This window comes from Monopterus albus, unplaced genomic scaffold (assembly GCF_001952655.1).
Source record: "Monopterus albus unplaced genomic scaffold, M_albus_1.0 scaffold290.1, whole genome shotgun sequence".
In the NCBI taxonomy this organism is placed as follows: domain Eukaryota; kingdom Metazoa; phylum Chordata; class Actinopteri; order Synbranchiformes; family Synbranchidae; genus Monopterus; species Monopterus albus.
The window spans coordinates 432325-450547 of record NW_018128170.1 but is presented as its reverse complement, the minus strand read 5'-3'; the positions used below and the strand labels follow the sequence as shown (position 1 = coordinate 450547).

General features: G+C 41.1%; 2 protein-coding genes across 3 annotated transcripts in view; both read left to right on the top strand.

Moving 5' to 3' along the window:
- cox16 (cytochrome c oxidase assembly factor COX16) overlaps nt 1-3088 on the top strand; it is a 5235-nt gene extending 2147 nt beyond the window's left edge. Inside the window, exons 3-4 of the mRNA XM_020622973.1 lie at nt 1123-1191; nt 2556-3088. Of these exons, the coding sequence (XP_020478629.1) occupies nt 1123-1191; nt 2556-2669 (183 nt within the window). The 3' untranslated portion in view covers nt 2670-3088. The remainder of the gene's footprint in view (nt 1-1122; nt 1192-2555) is intronic.
- Nucleotides 3089-10706: 7618 nt separating this feature from the next.
- slc8a3 (solute carrier family 8 member 3) overlaps nt 10707-18223 on the top strand; it is a 98223-nt gene continuing 90706 nt past the window's right edge. For both annotated transcript variants that reach the window (XM_020622918.1, XM_020622917.1), the window contains exon 1: nt 10707-11271. The gene's annotated coding sequence lies outside the window, so the exon portion shown is untranslated. The remainder of the gene's footprint in view (nt 11272-18223) is intronic.

Sequence of the window (18223 nt, the reverse complement as noted above, 5' to 3'; positions counted from 1 at the left end):
CTCTCTTCTGATGAGGCTTGTGGAGCAAAGATCCAGATATATAATACAAATACATGGATTAAGTAAATATGTATGTGATTAAAACCACTTCTCCAGCTTTTTTTTTTTTTCTTTTGCCCTTAATTCATTAAAACCACTGTCTGAAAGTAAGCCATTGTATGATCCAATTGGCATTGTCTCTTTAGTCACTGACTTTAGCCTGGAGCCAGAGAAGAACTTTCAGGCCTTTCCTAAGCAGGTTCTCTGAGTTTTCATCACCTCTGAATGCTCCCAGTTTGTTTGTTTTGGGAGGTTCAGGCTACTGGCTGGTGAAGAAAAGCTAATAACACTTCCCTACTAACTATTATATTAATTACTTAGGCTTAAAAAGATTTCAAAAAAGTCTATACATTATTTATTTGCTGTAGTAATGTAGGTCTAATTAAAAATCAATCACTGAATTATGAAGCTCATCAGTCACCCTAGTAACTGCGCCATTATTGCTATGAAATATTAGAACTCATTAAAAGTAATGATTCAGAATGGGATTCATTTCATTCCAATTCATGAGTAAAATCAATTTGAAGTGCAAAACCCCAGTCGCTCTATTGGGCACAAGTTTCTTTCTCCCTCTGACACAGAAATTCTTCATTTTTACCAAACCTGGTGATGTTTTTGCCAAATCAAGCAGAATAATTTAGAGTGAAAACAGGGTGAGTTGGATCCGCCCTCGAGGTCTGAGAGAAGCAGTGGTGAGAAAAAGTCTCAAGTATCTGTTTTCATCCACACAAGGTTATGGATTTGACTTGAAAACTGCTTCACCTCCCTGCAGATGTCATTATTTATACATTAAAGGAATAATAGGCGAAGAACAGGAGGGGGAGACGGCGTCTAATGAGGCTTCTCACCGCTTCAATTGAAAGTTTCAACCATATAAACCTCTCACCTTACTTCACTCTCTAATTTCTCTCCTAACTAATAATTTTTTAAATTTTGTTACCCACCAAATCCATAACTCAAATGGAGCCCATCCAACTTTGCCTTTTTGTCCTTGATGTGTTTTATTTTCATGTTGTTGCAAATTGGTGACTTTCTGCTCAGAAAGCTCCATCTCATTACATTTGTCCTCTGCTCTTTGTTTAGCTGGATCCTTCACTGGCGGCCAAAGTCAATGTCGAGAAGCAGTCAGTCATGCTGGAGGAAGAGTACAAGGTAAGGAGAGACAGAGCGGTCACTGATGTTTGGAGACAGTATCTGCCTTTATAGCATCCAACTCTTATGCTTCTTATTCAACTATATGTCATCCTAACACGAATAATCAATACTTGGTGATGATTAAGGTCTGATGTGAACTAAATTTTCAGGCAAATCATCTCGATGGTTATTTAATATTACAGTAATTCAAAGCAATTCAATAATTTGCAAGATAATTCAACAGTCAGAAAGATAGAGAACAGAATCACCGTGTCTGCACAGAAATAAACAAAAGTATTAGATAAGAGGATTGTCAAAGAATGAATTGTTGGCCATACAGTACAGTCAGTCCCCTCCAGGCCGGGTTCTTGCTTTTCGTCTCTTTCTCGAATGCACACACGGCTTGTTTTTTGGCGCTCGCGTCAATCCCCAAACTTGGCTTCCTGTCTTATCCAAAAACAGGAAACAGCTAGTCTATTATGTGTTTCCCTTTTTAAACATGACCCTAAAAGTAAACACATGAACAATTCACACAAGGCTGAAGTTCTGCTTGAGTTATGTAAGCAACTTTGTACTCTAGCTATAAATGTATTGTTGGGGTAATCTACCCATTCTGATGGTATTCTGTTACATAGCCCACATTAACTTGTAACTTGAACCACTACAGTATGTTTATAGAATGGAAGATGGAGATTATCGGCACAAATGACTTCATATTGTTCATTTTTACCTGAATTTGGTCTCTACTTAGTTGACAGTTGATTATTAGCAACTTCAATTAAAGGAACATAGATCTTTTTGGTACCAGTGTTTAAGTATATGCCTTAAGGTTGTTTAAACAACAAACCACTGCAGATAGACACTTTGACATCAGTGCTGTTAACTTAATGCCCAAATACAGGATGGTTCTGCTGTTGATCTGTTTGATTACGGCCTATAAAAGGACAACCGCACTGGAAGGGAGAGACGGTGTCATTCAAATACGGGGATAAGGGTGCACATTTTGAGTCAAGTAGGTTTGCATGTCTGTTTCACACAGACCCTCCCTAATCCAGGGTTCAAGGCTGTTTGAGCATCTGATGAGCACTTCTGAAGAAGCATCCTGGCAGGTTCGTTTCTGCCTCTTCTGACCTGCTTTATGCACCAGATGGTCAGAATTTTCTACATCTGGCCATTTTTAAGTACATCATAACGGAGGAAAGACTCATAAAATGACTTTGAAATATTTTGTGTTCACTGGAGATTTTATTTGCACTCATGACACTTGGAAACCTTGTACATGTCAGACACTCATCTATTCATCCTTATCTGGTTTGAATTTTAAACCAATGAATCATTGACATGCTGATAGTTAAACCTCATATATTAACTTCTGTCTGCAGAAGATAAAGGAGATGAATTTGGACAAGTGGAAGAACATCCGTGGTCCTCGTCCCTGGGAGGACTCCAGGGCGTACCAGGAGCAGCAGAGGCCCAAGCAGGACACAAAAGGCTAAGGCTCGAGGACACCAGACGCAGCAGAGTGTAACACGCAGTGCAGCAGGATGGCGCTGACAAGAATGGTTGGAGTCTGCGGCGAAGACAGACGCTGCAACTTGAGGGCTTGGACTTGAAGCTTTGTAAGCATGCATTGTTGTGGTGTCTTCTGGTTGTTCTGGACTACTACTGGTTACAGTTGTGCCACATGAGATCAAAACCTTGAAGTTCTTGATTCTTATTGTTGTACAAACAGAAATATAGAGTGGTCCCCCGTGGGCAGGTTATTCTTCATTCTGATCAGGGGTTTGTGATCAACAACCACCAGTAGGTGGCACATGTGTCTTGTTGCAGGAGCCTTTCACACAGAATCCAAGCAGGGAAAGATATATCAATGTGTGATTTCCATGTCTCAATAAATTACTACTATTGATCCAAATTGTTACTTTTGCTTTCATTTTGTTTTTGACAAAAGCCTGTAGATGTGGTGGGTCTTTGTTTACAACTGTATCGCATTGATTTACCAGTTGAAGGTATAAAAGAATAAATAGCGCAACAGTCCAGCCTTTCCTCAGGCTTTATAGGCTTCGACAGTAATATGTTTCTCTGACAGTTATTACTTTGCAATGCGGTGGATTTATTACGTTTATAATGGAAATAGTATTACCTTTTGCTTTTTTTTTTTTTTTGTCCTACAGAAGCAAAGAACATGGGTTTTGGCTGTAGTGTGTTCAGATTGGTATGTATAAGTAATGTTTGGTGAATGACAGATAATGTAGGTGCTGCTTCATCTCTTTCAGTCTGTGAAATAAGATGTAATGAATATTGTGCAGGTGTTGAGGTCTGTATGAAAGTGTCCTGGGATATGTTTTCTATAATCAAAATTTTTTTTTGTTATGCTTGTGAGGCACCTTAAAACCCAGTGTTTGTTAGGTTCCGATATTTATGGGACACAAACACCAGCTTGTATGTGAGGACTTCTGTTCATTCACAGGTTTTACAAAAATGATTATAGTGTCAGGCAGAGCTGCCAGGAAGTAGCAGTTGCCTCTGAATAGGTCTGAATGGCAAAGCAGAACAATCGATAATTTATCACCATTGGCAGATCATGTCTAAGTTTTCTTGTCTGTTTCTGTCTTGATTTAAAAAAAAAAGGAAAAAAAAAAAAAAAGTGGTGTTTCTAAAGAGGCCTCTCTAAATTTAGAGCGGCCACGTGTTTGTGCATCTGTAATCTTAGAGGTGAGTCACACGCTTAGTCTGGATGCGCCACAGGCTGCCCCTGGGCTGCTTTTGATTAGAAAAAGCAATATCTGAAAATCAAAACTACAGAGATGACACTGCAGTTTCTAACTGGGAAAGAAGAAATTCTGACGATCGATAACTCAGTCAGTCCGTACTCTTTAGGGTGTAGCTTCTTCTTTAAGGTTACAATGTTTGCCAGATTTTACCATGGAACTCAGTTCTGTAGACAGTGATATATTATCTTTAGTATTTGTGCTTTTAACTAGGTATTCTTTTAGATTTTTAAATGTTTCTTTTTTTCTCCTCCAAGTCCTCCTTAAATACACATTGTGGTTTTTATTCAGATGAATATCTGTTTGGTGACCCATGCGTAATCTCTGGTTAATCCATACTGCCTCTCCTCGTTTCCATGGAGCGCACTGCCAGTGAAGTGAAGGAGAGTGTTGAAGCAACAGATGCATTGTGGCACATTACAGTTGCGTTATGGAGGCACAGGATGGGTGTAGTTGTGAGAGGACCAAACAGGTCGCTCTGGAGGAGCCTTGCTAACATGTGCGAGCTGTCAGGGTGCGTGGTGACTTGGAGTCCCAGTATGAAGAACTGCAGCCCCTTTGCATACTGTTAATTTTTTTGAAAATGCGTGAAAACACCATTAACTTTTCATTGGACAAGTCTAAGAAAGAGAAAATTGAATTTGCTATTTATTAAGTCATTCTACAAATGAGAGAACTACTGCGATCCGAGAAATGAGTCATGTAGCTGGTTGAAGATTTGAGCACTGTGACACCTGAGGCCATAAAAATAATTATGATTTTATGGTGTTGATTTTCCATGAATCATATTAAACTGCAGCCAGATCATCACAGCTTTCATGTGGAAAAACTGCAGAAGAACCAGTCGGCACTCACTCCATTTGGCTGTTGATGAATGAAAAAGCCCTCTTCACAAACATATTCACACACATTCCAGATTATGATTAATTACCACTGGCATTATCTGACAACAAGACATTTTTCATAGAGAGTGGACAAGGCTAAAAAAAAAAAAACAGTTTCATGAGAGAAATACAAAATGATTTCCTGGCAAATCCTCAAACCAGGCTGACAACCAAACAGTAGAAATGGCAGAATTATTTTTTGCTAAAATGTCCATTTCTGATGAGTTTCCCTGGTTGATTGATTATTAAGAGGTTGAGCCTCCTTTAGCAGCAATAACCTCACACAGGTGTTTTTGGTAGCCATGGATCACACCAGCACATCATTCAGGGGGAATTTTAACCATTCCTTCTTGTAGTTCAGCCAGATTCTTAGGTTGTTTGGAGTGATTGATTCTCTTGAAGATATTGCACAGCATCTCTCTTGGTTAGGGTCTGGGCCACTCCAAAAGGAGGGTTTTCTTTGAGGTCATTTGGGTCATTGTATTGCTGCATCACCCAACTTCTACTTGAGTTTCACCTGGACATTATCCTGTACAATACCTTGATAAAATTAGAAATTTAGCATCTGATGGCAGGAGGAAAATGGAAGTGATTTAGCCGTATATTTGAGCCTCAACCAACTCTGATCACTAGTCTGTTGTTCACCAAAATCAGCAACTGACAGATGTCTGAGTTGTTTTTGTATAATATTAGCTGTTAGCTTGTATCTGGTGGCATGGTTTTACATTGTTATCACATAGTGTAGCATTAACTCTACAAAAGAGGTCCAAGCTCGTGTACGGTCTGGTTAAGATTTGATAGTATGTCAGTATTTCTATTTTCTCAGTTGATCTAAAGCCTGGTAACAAAAAACCGGGAGGTTGGGTTATTAGCAGCAGGCTAACTGTTAGCACCCAGGCTACCACCGGGTCTTTAATGCTGCGTTCACCTCATATTATTAAATAAAGTAAAAATAAAACTTTGGCTCCCACTCCTGCTCACAGTCCTGTTTTTTTGGAGACCAGTGGCAAATTTAGTTTGCACTTGTATGTTTTGAACCTCACATTTCAGGTCAGCAAACTGAATTAACCATGTTAGTGATAAGCCTGCACATATACCAGTCAATGTAGTGTTGGTCAGATATTTACAGGGTATACAAATTTATAAAAACATTTTTAAGTAGAGGGGGTGTTTAAGTATCATCACAGTTTAATACTTGTGTAAACCTCCTGTGTTTGTCTAGTTGGGTGACAATGCACTAATATATTACTGTACATTATTTTGTAACATTAATCCCCTTTAGCAGTAGATATATAGTTTGTGTGTGCATGTGTGTGTGTGTGTGTGTATAAAAATACTTTTTATCAGTCCCTTGTCCCAAGTTGTAATTTAAGTCCACTGAAGCTGTGGTCAGTGAAAGCATCATCCTTTACTACCCTCAGTGAAATGTCATAGTGAGCTGCAACAACAGAAAAACCCAGACTTGTACTACATGGAGGGAGGAGGCCAAGTGAGCAGGGAGATTCTCTCTCTCTCTCTCACACTCATTTCATTTCTATAAATAGACAGACGCTTGGCAGCTGAGGGATAGTCCACGCAGAACAAAGGAATGCACACAGATCGCCGCCGTCACTTCCACTCTCCCCAGGACCAGGGGCTGCACGTTGCCATGGAGATGTAGCTGTTGGGCAGTGGGGGGCCAAGCAGTGTCAGCCAGCACACAAGCTAAAACCCTTATAAGAGCTGACCTCTCAATCACTTTTGGCTGTCTTCCCTTCATCCCTTCCTTCTGTTTTTCTTTCACTCAGCACAATAAGACATGGGGGAGATGAGTGTGGAGTCCAGTGTCCTACACTCATCTTGTCTGCACAGCCTCTGTGATGTAAGTGAGTCAGTGTGGGTATCTCTCTCACCCATCAAATATTTTCCAGACCAATTAACCACTGAATGCTGAGTTCTAATAGCTGCTGCTGCAGAGGGGGCACTCTCCATAGACAGCTATACTATAAAAGGACAAAAGCTGGTCTCTATGGATATTATTTGAGCTGCATACAAACTGTGTGCAAGCATAGCATAGGGCTCCCCTCTATCTACATTGCACTCTGTATATTTATGGACTATCAGGGTTTTGTTTGAGGAGAAGTTATTAGTGCAGAAGAGTCAAGGTTATGTAGCCTTATATAAAGAATATGGTTATGTACATAGCAACTTATCAAGGCAGTGCACGCAGGTCTGAGAGCTGATGTTCTAGTGCAGTGGTTCACAGCCCTTTTGGCTTTTGACCCCTCAAAATGAAGCAATATCTGCTTGTGAGCCTTCCTTTTGTTAGTAGTGTAGACTAGGTGTGTGATTCTCCTTCTCTAGGGGCTTGATTAGAAGGAAGAATAAACAATTTTGCGCGTATGAAAGTATTTTCTTTTTGTAATAATCTTATGATGCCTTTAGGTTTATATCCAAGCCCCTTAGGAAATCCTGACCCCACTGCTTATATGATTAGCTGCTATAGTTTCATTTGTTTTGGTTTTATTCCTTCCAGGTTTTGAGATTTTCAGGCTGAGAAGAAATTAATTGCAATGATTTGCATCCAGAATTAAGTAAATCTGTTTTGGCTTTACAGTTTTATCTTTTAAAACCTTGAAAAGGTTTTCTGCAGATTAACTGACATGATAGGAGAAGACTGGTCTTTTTATTGAACTGCTCACAACTTGTAGACGTACAAGCTGTGACAGGGGTCGAGTATAGACAGCTGTGAATAAAGGGGTCACAAGCATAAGATTTTTAGTGCTTTTACATCACAGAACTTAATCCATAACCTGAAGCTTCCCATGCCCATAATCCAATGGAACCCTGCTTCTATTTCCACTGCATTTTTCCCTGTGTTGGTCACCGTTTACACAAGGGTGAGACTGATGAATATAAACAGCTGAGCAGAGAGCATGGGTGACCCCTGATGCTTGTTTGTCATGTGTGGAACAAAATCTGCCACTAACAGGGAATGTATGAGCAGTTTATGAAACAGCTGCTGAACAAGTAGAACGCTGTAGTCTCGTATGAGTGTATGTTCACACACCATACTTGTAATGCGAGTACTTGAGACACGATGAAGGCATTAGCCAATCATGAGCGACAGCTCTGTGAGTACCCGCCTGTTCCTGGAACTTAATTTAATCACCTTTATTTTGGCCAAGTATGTTACACACAAGGAATTTGTTTCCGGTACAGAACTGAGGCAGCCATCTGTGGCGCCATCGGGGGCAAGTTGGGGGTTCAGTGTCTTGCCCAAGAACACTTAGACATGTGGACTGCAGGCACCGAGATTTGAACCTCCGACCCTCCAGTTGGGAGACGACTGCTCCACCCATTGAACCACAGTTGCCCCCAGACTCCTGCCTCGTGAGGGGGGCAAAAATTTTGTTCAGGCACTCATCTCCACAACAAGCAGGGGGCAGTGGAAACAAAAGCAGAACCTGGGACAGAGGTTCTTTTATGGGTTGGTGGGTCCCCACAGTAGACAAGTCCTATCTGGCGACTGTTGTCCCAGAGTAACTAGAACACCTTCTGGAAAGGGATTATTGCTTTTGAAGTTCTTCAGTTTCATTCTTCAGAGTTGTGAATAAGACATAGAAAATTTGATCCATATGCATCCCGCTGGGGTAAAGGCAGAAATGTCTAAGACATTTCTCAAAAACTTGGCAAATACATCCAGCACTATTTGCATGGCCAGACAGCTGTCGTGGCAAGTGAGAATTTCTTGTATAATTCAGTTATACTGGCCATATTTTGATTCAGGTTAGTGGCTGAGCCCTCCAGTGGCCTGGTGCTTTACACCGTGTCTGATCCCACCATCACACCACCCTCCTCCACACACTGTGACTGGTGACAGGAAGTGGCCCTCCAGCTTTTAGGTCTTCAGATCCTGATGTGAGGTGACTCTACCTTCCTGATTTCACAACTTCACTGTTCATCGCTGATGTAAGTGGACGGCACCCCGGGGGGTGTCGGTGTTAACTCTCCTGATGACACCTCTCTCCCTCCACTCTTTTTCACCAGAAAATCTGAAATCTGAGCAGGCTAATAAGTTTCTGTACCACACTGTCTGACTTTGTAATTAAATTTGAATCCAATAGATTTGTTCCTGGATCCGATGGCGGGGGAGGAAGCTGGACAGACTCGGCAGACCCAAACGTATTGTGAGGGTTTAACTCTCCTGATGACACCTCTCTCCCTCCACTCTTTTTCACCAGAAAATCTGAAATCTGAGCAGGCTAATAAGTTTCTGTACCACACTGTCTGACTTTGTAATTAAATTTGAATCCAATAGATTTGTTCCTGCTCTGCATATAGGCTCCATCCCTAAAGAAAGAGACTGCAATAAGAGGACAGCTTTATGTCTCTCCACGTTGTTTCTGGGTGGATTAACCATAATTCATTATTGATTCATAGCTAATTGATTTAAGACATTTAAATACTTGTATTAATTTCACATAGTTTGCCTTTCCCTGGAACAGTTTAGGGTCCTTCATAATGATGCTTCAGGCCTGTATGATGCTATAATTAGAGGTGGTGGCGGTGTCAACATCCTCCTGCTCTCCTGTCTGAGGCTTTGTCTGTCTCATCAGCAGTGGTTATGGGGCTGATTGTGTTGCATCAAGGACCGTGTGCCCAGTGAAGCTCATTATCTGCTGGCATCCAGTGGCGAGGTAGGATCACTGGCTTGTGCAACACAACTACAAGAAGCGACACAAGTTTAGTTTAAGATTTTGGGAAGTGCGCTTGTGTTTTCTTGGCGAGATAGACGGGAACATCGATACCTGACTGATTTCTAAATATCTCCCACTAGAAGACGGTTAACTCAAACAATTATATGAATTGATATTCGAGTCCTTAATCAAAGAAATAACACCTAGTGTTGATAAATATAACCTTTCATATGTGGCCACAGACTGTTGCGCACAGTTTCTCCTAATATTCCGTCTGTGTAGCACATCCACACTTAATGACAGAATATTAGTCCATTAAGATGCATCTTTTTGTTACTTCCACGAGTTTGACATGAAAAGCTCTCTCAGTAGACCTTACATTTAGCCTTATGTGATTTGATAAAGTACTTCACTTTATTAATTCCACAGCGAAACACGGCTACTGTACAAATGAACAAGCAACCAGTTAACTAAGATATACACAAGCTATAAAGTAGAAAACCGCATCAATACACAATAAAGTAAAACCAATCCTTTGTACATATGTCTACAATCCTGCCTGCTGTGCATCAACGCAGTCGTGTAGACGCATATGGAGAATCTGGTGCATTTTCCATGGATATTAACAAGTCTGAATATTTAAAACCTCTGCATTTATACATGCGTTGTCAGCCTGTGGTATTTGTGGCATGTGGCCAAAATATTAGTGATCATCTTCCTGTTGACACTTTTCTTGAATTAGCAGCATCAGACCTACAGACAGAGTTTCTAGAGGCAGAATAAGTGCTTCCTTAATCATACTGTTTTACTCCCCTCCCTCCATCGCGATCACTTGTCATTGTGGGTTGAGTGTCTAGATGATGGTCATGGTTTGTGTTGCAGGTTTCTTCTCTCAGCTGATAGTGACGTAGTTGCGCGCCTAACCGAGCCTGTGGCTTTTAGAAACGGGAGGCGTGGGGCTGTAGGGCGCAACCATTTCACACCTCTGTCGCGTGAGGGGAGGCCTAATATTAATAGTAATTATCTGAGGATGACGATTCATTGATAAAGATCGTCTCCGGCCTTCGCCGACAGCTCCAGAGACTGGGTGGCTGGCAGCCAGCGCAGAGACAGACACTCATTCCGATGGTGCGCCAAGTCCGTCAGCCAGTCCTGGGAAAGTAAAGGGGGTATGCACGGCTGATAATGTAAGACTGTGTTCATTTTTAATTGCGGTGTGCCGTTTCCGTAGAGGAGACAACCGGCAAACAGGAGCTTAACGGCGGCGTCCATCTACAGGAGCCACATCATATCGCAGTGGAGAGAGGAGGAGGAGGAGGAGGAGGAGAAGAGCGCTGATTCACGGCTTGCAGGAGGAGGGAGAGCCGTGCGGGCTGGCTCAGAAGATCCATCTCTGCTGAGGGTGAAACCTTAAAATATCGAGCCCCCCTCCTCCTCCTCCCTCGTCACTGACAGCTTTGCGACCCCGTCAGAGAAGGAGGATCTGGGGAGGAGGGCGCCAAGGCAGAGAGGACGAAAGGCGATCACCTCTGGCCGATTTGATCCAATCGCCAATACCGAGCAGGCTGGGGACCTGCTTCTCCGTGCATGAGGACGACACGGCGGCTTCACCGGGGGATTTGGAGCACGTTTGACTCGAGATCCAATCAGCGAGATTATTTAGAGACTGTTGGCAGGTTGATCTGAGCAGCAAAACCGTAATAAAGGAGGCGGACAGGAGCTATTTCGCAGTTTCTACACAAACTCCCCGGAATACAAATCCAGGTATGTGTAATAAACAGATGATGCAAACTCTCAGATATTAAATCAACTGAATGTTAATGAGTGATGCGACCTACAGTCCCATCGGTGACAAAACAGGTAGGCCTGTTAATTAAATATGTGACAGATTGCATTAACCACATTTGATGCATTTTAAGATCCATGTAGCTACAAATCCAGTCGAAAGCTTGTGTGAGCTGGATGAGGTCCATCACTCCGGGGCGCCTCATTCTGCTGAGGCTTTAACCTCTCCATCTACTCCTATTGCTCCTCATTATTGGGCAGATATGATCAATTGCAACGGGCTGAAATGGATTCGTGATACCGTCTAATGGGTGTGCCATTAAAATAATGGGCGTCTGTCAGTGCAAGTAACAGATACCGGCTGCTGGAGCCGGCCCAGCCCGTCCTGCTGCTCGTTGACCGAACACCTGGATTTCTAGTTTTTATGTAGGAATCTTTAGCTTTTATTATGGCAGGCCACGAAAGAGTGCTTTCCGAGGTCAGTTATGGATATTCATTTCAGAAAAGACAAAAAAGCATCTAGACACGCAGACCCATGTACCCCTATATAAGTTGTAGTGCGGGCCTATGGGTGCTCCAGCAGGGATTCCCCCCTCAGATACCACTGACATCTATAGTGAGCAAAAGGGCCTTATGATGATTAATCAGCAACAGCTGAGACTCCTTGTGTCTGCTGAGTCCATGTTTACGCACATCTCAGATATCCTCCATAAACAAGACCCTCACCCCAAAATAGGGAACGGGAAAGAGATCTGGGAGCAGAGACGCCACTCTCCCCTCCACTCTCTCCTCTCTGTAACTGTCTCCGCACCAGGAAATGTGAAGGGTGGGTATGGTGATCACCCAAAGGTGCACCAAATCAAGTCTTAATACAGTATACAGTAAAATCCAAGCTTGTACGTCATGGAGAGCTGGAGCCATTAGGGCTGTAACTGTCGATTATTTTGTCAATGAATCAGTTGTTTGGACCGGAAATAGAAATTTCTAAAAACTGCCCATCACGATTTCCCACTGCTGACATACTGAGACACTGTGTTTTGGTTAACAGTCCAACTCCAATCAAATCATGCTAAATATGTTTATAATAGAACATAGACAGGGAAATGTACTTTCCAAGCTGGAACTGGAGAATTTGAGGGATTTTTGTTTAAAAAAAAAGCTTTTAAAATGGCATTGAATATCAACATTGCTGACTAATTTTTTCTTGATTGATTAATCAGCTAATCATTTCAACTCTAAGACCAAGAAACCTGTGATATTTGCCTATAGGACTTTATGTTGGAGGTTCCTTCTGTAAGGCTTGCAGTACCTTGTTTACTTCAAGACAGTTTAATCAGTCATTTGGTCAATTTGTCATTTGTTTGCCTTTAATTTGGCTGAAGGTTATATTAGTTCCCTCTAATAAGAGTTTGTAAGCCTAAAGGAATCAAATCACTCTGGACTTAAATGAAAAGTATTAATATCCCCTGAATGCTGTTGTAGGCTTCACCTTAACAGGAATAATATTCATAGAAGAGCTGAGATATATGTTTGAATTTGGATGTTTCAGCTTAAAGATTGCAAACCCCTTTGTCACTTTTATTCTGTTTTATTATCTGGACATACAGTACGTTCATAACCAGTAGTATTAATGTTGATATAAAACTAGATAAGATATTGCAGTTGGTATTTTTCTCAGTTACATTGTTTAAATCAAATTCTAAACATGTTTTATGCCTACCCCTAACTATCATCATCTCTGCACAATAACATAAAAAACAAGCCTAAGCTTTCCCAAGTTGATCACAAAATGCTACATGACCGCTTCAGCACTCATTGGATTACAGATATTGAGGTGTTAAGCCAAATGTTTAGTGATATTTGATTCAGTAAAGATGACAGAATTTAACTTTTTTATATTTTCTATAGACAGAAGTGTTGGATTGAGCTGGAACACGTCAAAGCCGGTTTTCATTTGAAATCGAATGACTCTGTTTAGTTTTTGAGACTTTGCCTTTGCGGTTGATTTTAAAACTTTTGGTAGCTGCTGAAGTGTTGATTAAGCTTCAGTGACAGTCCAGCCTTAAATTCATGATGCAAAATGCAATGCCTAAAATAGTAATTAGCATGCAAATTGTTTTGGGCGGAGAAACGGAATCGTTCACCAACACCTATCAGCACCCAATGCAATTTGTATTGAGATAGAAAATCAACATTTCACATACAATCCTTGTGAGATCACACACCTGGACAGTCGGAGTGTTTAATGTGGCCATTTTAATGAGCTTTACATTATTTTCTAGATTGTGGTTGTGTGATTTCTTACTCCCTCAGCCTTATGTTACTATACTATAGCTATACTGCCAGTACTGTTGTCATGTTCACTGGGCACTGATTTTAGATCAGTTTACTCATAATGAGAAGTACTACTCAGCCTGTGAAGACAGTTATATAATGATTTTTTTTTTAAGTCGGAGAAAATAGCACTCATGACGTCATTAGGGTTATCTCAGAGTGAAACAAAAAGCCAGTATTATCAACTGTGGAGTGGATGAGACGTGGACGTTTACCAGTCTAGTGAAAGACATTATGGAGTTGCATTATGGCAGCTGTACAGCACATTGCAGCATCTTTGGAGCTTCAGTAAAACTGGTGTTACAGTTCAGTGTTAAGGGAGTAAACCACAGGGGTAGGTGTACAGGCTTTGAGGAAACTGTTTGGGAAAAAATGTAAGTACAGGTCATGGCTACACCATCAGTGGAGCTACGGTGCAACTTCCAGAACTGTGATTGTTGTTTTGTTCTGCATCTCTGATGCCAGTTTGGAACTTGACAGTGGAGACGATATTCAAGAGGAAGACTTTCAGTAGTGTAGCGATTGCATGGTGGTACACTAATAAAGTTATCATTTAAATGGATAGAATTTCAGCTTTATACACCTATAGCTTACCGTCCTTCTGTACCAGAACACAGTTACCTTTTAATCCCTTACATTAACTATGAATTTGGCTTTTGACCCCATTTACCTCCATCGGTCATATCTGGGTAAAGAAAATGTGTTATGATGCACCAAGAATGAATAGTGATCAGAGTGCAACTGGATCACAAATGGAGGTGATCTGGTTTATAGTGTTACCAGAATTGACCCTTATGTAAATGCAGTACCTACAGCTTGATCTCATTCTTAAAAAAAAATATATAAAACACAAACTATGCCCAGCAAATCAAAACGTCCTTCTCCTCCTGTCTCAAGCTGCCTGGCACAAATGCAAAGTAGCAAGAACTAGCATTTCTCCCCTTGCAAGAAGAGATTTAATAATTAATATCTTTTATTTAATGTTGCCCTTTTAATAACACCCATCCCTGGCCTTGCTTTCCTGGATCTGGGATGTGCTGTGTTCCACATCAACATAATGAGATGCCTATCAAGACTAGATGTCAATGCAAAGGCCACTTGATCAGATGTCAGTGTATAGGTCATGTAGGAACAGTATAAACATGCAGATCGATGCTGTCAGGGTGTGTGGTTCGGTGCTGCTTCAGGTTTTGACCATTCTTTTTTTTTTGTAATCTGTTTCTCGTGGCCCAACTTTATGGATGACGTCTCCTAGCAAAAACGTGTATAATTTATGTCAAATATGTTGCTTTGAGAAACATAGTCGCTGCCTGTATTATGTTCACAGTAATGTTTTTATTTTTGAGCAAAAGAAGTGGCACACTTTTATAACACGGACGAGTCAGATGACTGATGGATACACACAAGGTCTGACACTGGAGACAAGGGTTCACATCCTGAGTCCTGCATGTGATTGAGTTCAGGCAACAAAGGCACTTTGGGTAGGAAAAGACTGGTTTCTTGTGCTTCAAGTCACTGTTGAAGCTTTACTTTTAAACCAAGAGTGTAATCTTCAACCAACCTGTAAGTGCCTGAAGGCCATCATAAAAATAATCTAGGCAGCATTTTCCTATATATAAACACCATTTCTTTCAGACAGGGATGTTATGGAAGCTGTTGGTATGAAATACTAAATTACTGTATCATCCTTTTAACAGTATTGTGTACTTTCAGGCCATAGTGGTTGTTCTAAGAAGCTTGGTCGAAGTTGTGATGATGGAGTCGTCGTACGAGTAGCAACAGGAGTAGTAATAATGGAGGTAGTTACCAGGCAATTGACTCCCTCTGTCCAGCGTTAGTGCGTGGCTTTATATCTTTAAAATTCTCTGGTATTTTGCTCTTGGATTAGTGTGTATGTGGCTTGTTGGACATTTTGTTTTACTGCTGTTTTTCCAGAGTAGGCTGACTGAGCACATTTTATTCTTTTTCATCACTCCCTTCCATCCATACTCTGATAACACACTTTGATGCACAGAGACACAGGAGTCTCCCTCTGTCTGCATTAAGGCACAGGAAACCACAGCGAGGTGTTACACAAGCAGAGGGAATTTTAAGTCTTTTTTTCTTTTTTACTTGCATAGCCCAATATCGCAAATCACAGATTTGCTACAAGGGGCTTTACAATCTACACAAAATGTAAGAAAGCTCGGGAAGAGCAGCAGAAGAGGGATCTCTCTTCCAGGATGGACAGACATGCCACAGATGTTGTGCACAGTGAATGTCAAACTATATAATTAATATTTTTTATGGCTGCAGCCGACCTATATTCTCACTGCCCGGCACCAAACAGACTGATACATGTAGTGAGCTGGTGAACATAATTTACAGTTTAGCAGCTTAGGAGCCAGATATTTTTCTTGGGAACTAAAAGGACACTTTATACTCGATTTGACATTTGTCAGGTGGACCCAAACACAATGCCAAATTTAGGCTAATGCTGCCCTGTACATGCTAGATGTATACTGTATATATCTCAGAAGTTCTTTGCCAACTTAAAATTGCAGGTTTAATGTTGCCTTTCAATTTTAATTGACTAGTCTAAAAACAGAAATGTCATCCCACCACAATGTTGACATAATAAATCTGAAACGTACAAGTTGGTTTTGATCTGCGCTGTAGATTCAGGCTTCCCTTCCTCTAGTACATCACCCACCAATTAAAAGACCAGTCATTTAATCATTTCTGTCCCCAGGTTGTCGCATACTGAGAGACTCTCGTTTAACCTTTAAATCCTGGATGCTTCGTCTGGTTCTGCCTCATTGCAGTTCCTGGCCAGCCACCATGCAATAAAAAACCAAGAGAAGCTATCAGGTCAGCTGCTCTGGTTCTGAAGCAGGGAGGAACGCTTCTTTTAGTCTCCAAGTGGCTTCAGTATCATTTTGTCCTTGCTGTCAGGGGTGGATTTGTTTTGTAGTTTTAAATTAAAGTTATTTATGGCTGGAATTTGAGTAAGACAGGGGTGGTCTTCATTCCTGAAGTTTATTCTTATAGATGAGTTTCTGTCTTAAACTTTCAGACTGAGACAAAAGTTCACACCTGTGCAAAAGTCTTAGTTTTCAGATTAAACTCCCTCTCTTTAAGTTAAACCTTTGTCACTCAGGTATTTTCCTGTTGTTTGTGTTTGCGCTCAGTGCTGTCGGTTCTCACAGGGATTGCGTAGCTGGCTCCTGTCCATGTAAATAGCTCTGCTAATTCAGTTAAATTTAAGTTCCTTGTCTCCAGCTTTTGCTGCTGTTTGCTGTCACCCCCTTTTCTATCCTGCACTTTAGTGTGCTGCTCTGCAAACAACATCCTTTTTAATATCTGAGGGATTTCATTTCAAGCTCAGATGGCCTCCATTTTTTGTTTTATTGCCTCTAAAAAGCATTTCAGGAAAGACCTATCTCTCTGAATGCTGCAGAGGTTAGGATCTCTCTAGAAGACATAACACCAGCAGTTTTGCAGTTATTTATATCTATGATCCATTAAATTAGAAATATTAGGAATAATTGATTCCAGAATAGATTAATTGGTTTTAATAAAGCCTGAGTTTGCACACAGCACAAGATGTAGATAGAATGTTTGCCCTTTTTTTGCAGACAGAGATGTGTTGATACCAAGATTCCAGATACAGTATTTGGTTTTTAAATAGAGGTGAGTGCTTCAAATATGCCTGCTCCCATTTGACCATCCACACCTCAGTTGAAAAATGTACAGTATCAGCTATCCAAACAGGCCAGTGGTCCGTCTGGGTGACATTTATCGTATCCAGAAATCTCACCAGAGAGCTCAGGTTAGTTACTTAAAATTCTTCAGATCTGTTGTACTGCATAAGAGTTGCATCAAATGAGAAATCTGCATTACACAGCATAACATTTGCCATTTAATGGATGCTTTTATCCAAAGTGCATTAAAGTGCCGTGAGTGTGTACTGTACACATTTGAGTGCAGGCGGCCCCAGAGGTAATCAACCCTTTAACCAGGAGTCAGAACACAAGAATTCACTCTTAGGTACAAAAAGCCTAAACTACATTTAGCTCAACGAAAGCAAAGGGGAAGCAAGTGTGATAGTAATAATAAAAAAATAAAATAAAATCCTCCAGTGAATTCAGGACAGAGTGATTAATTTGCACTGTCTATCTCTCGGAAGGCATCATTTTAATTTTGACTAAACTGCCTGTGGGCCTCACAGACCCAAAGGTGCAAGGAAGCCTGCTGAGTGGCCCCACCCTACCCCCTGAACCTCTAAAGGATCACAGGTACCAAGCCTTTATGATAAATCCCCCGTGGTACATCTTATAAGTTTGGGGTGGTTAAATGTTCTTTATGGTCCCATTGCTTCTGGGCTCAGCTGTTAGCATCAAAAGAATTGTCAAGTCCTATCTCATAAGAGCTGAAGAGCTGCACAAGATGCTTTTATGAATTCAGACAATGCCTGCATTGTAACCCTGCTCTCTCTTGTGGAAGTGGTAAGTGTGCATTTAGGGTTGAGTATAAAATGAATTTGGACATTGCATCCTTATCCTTTGTTTCAGTTTGCCTTTTGACGGTCTCCTGCCTCCCCTCTGCTGTTTTTTTT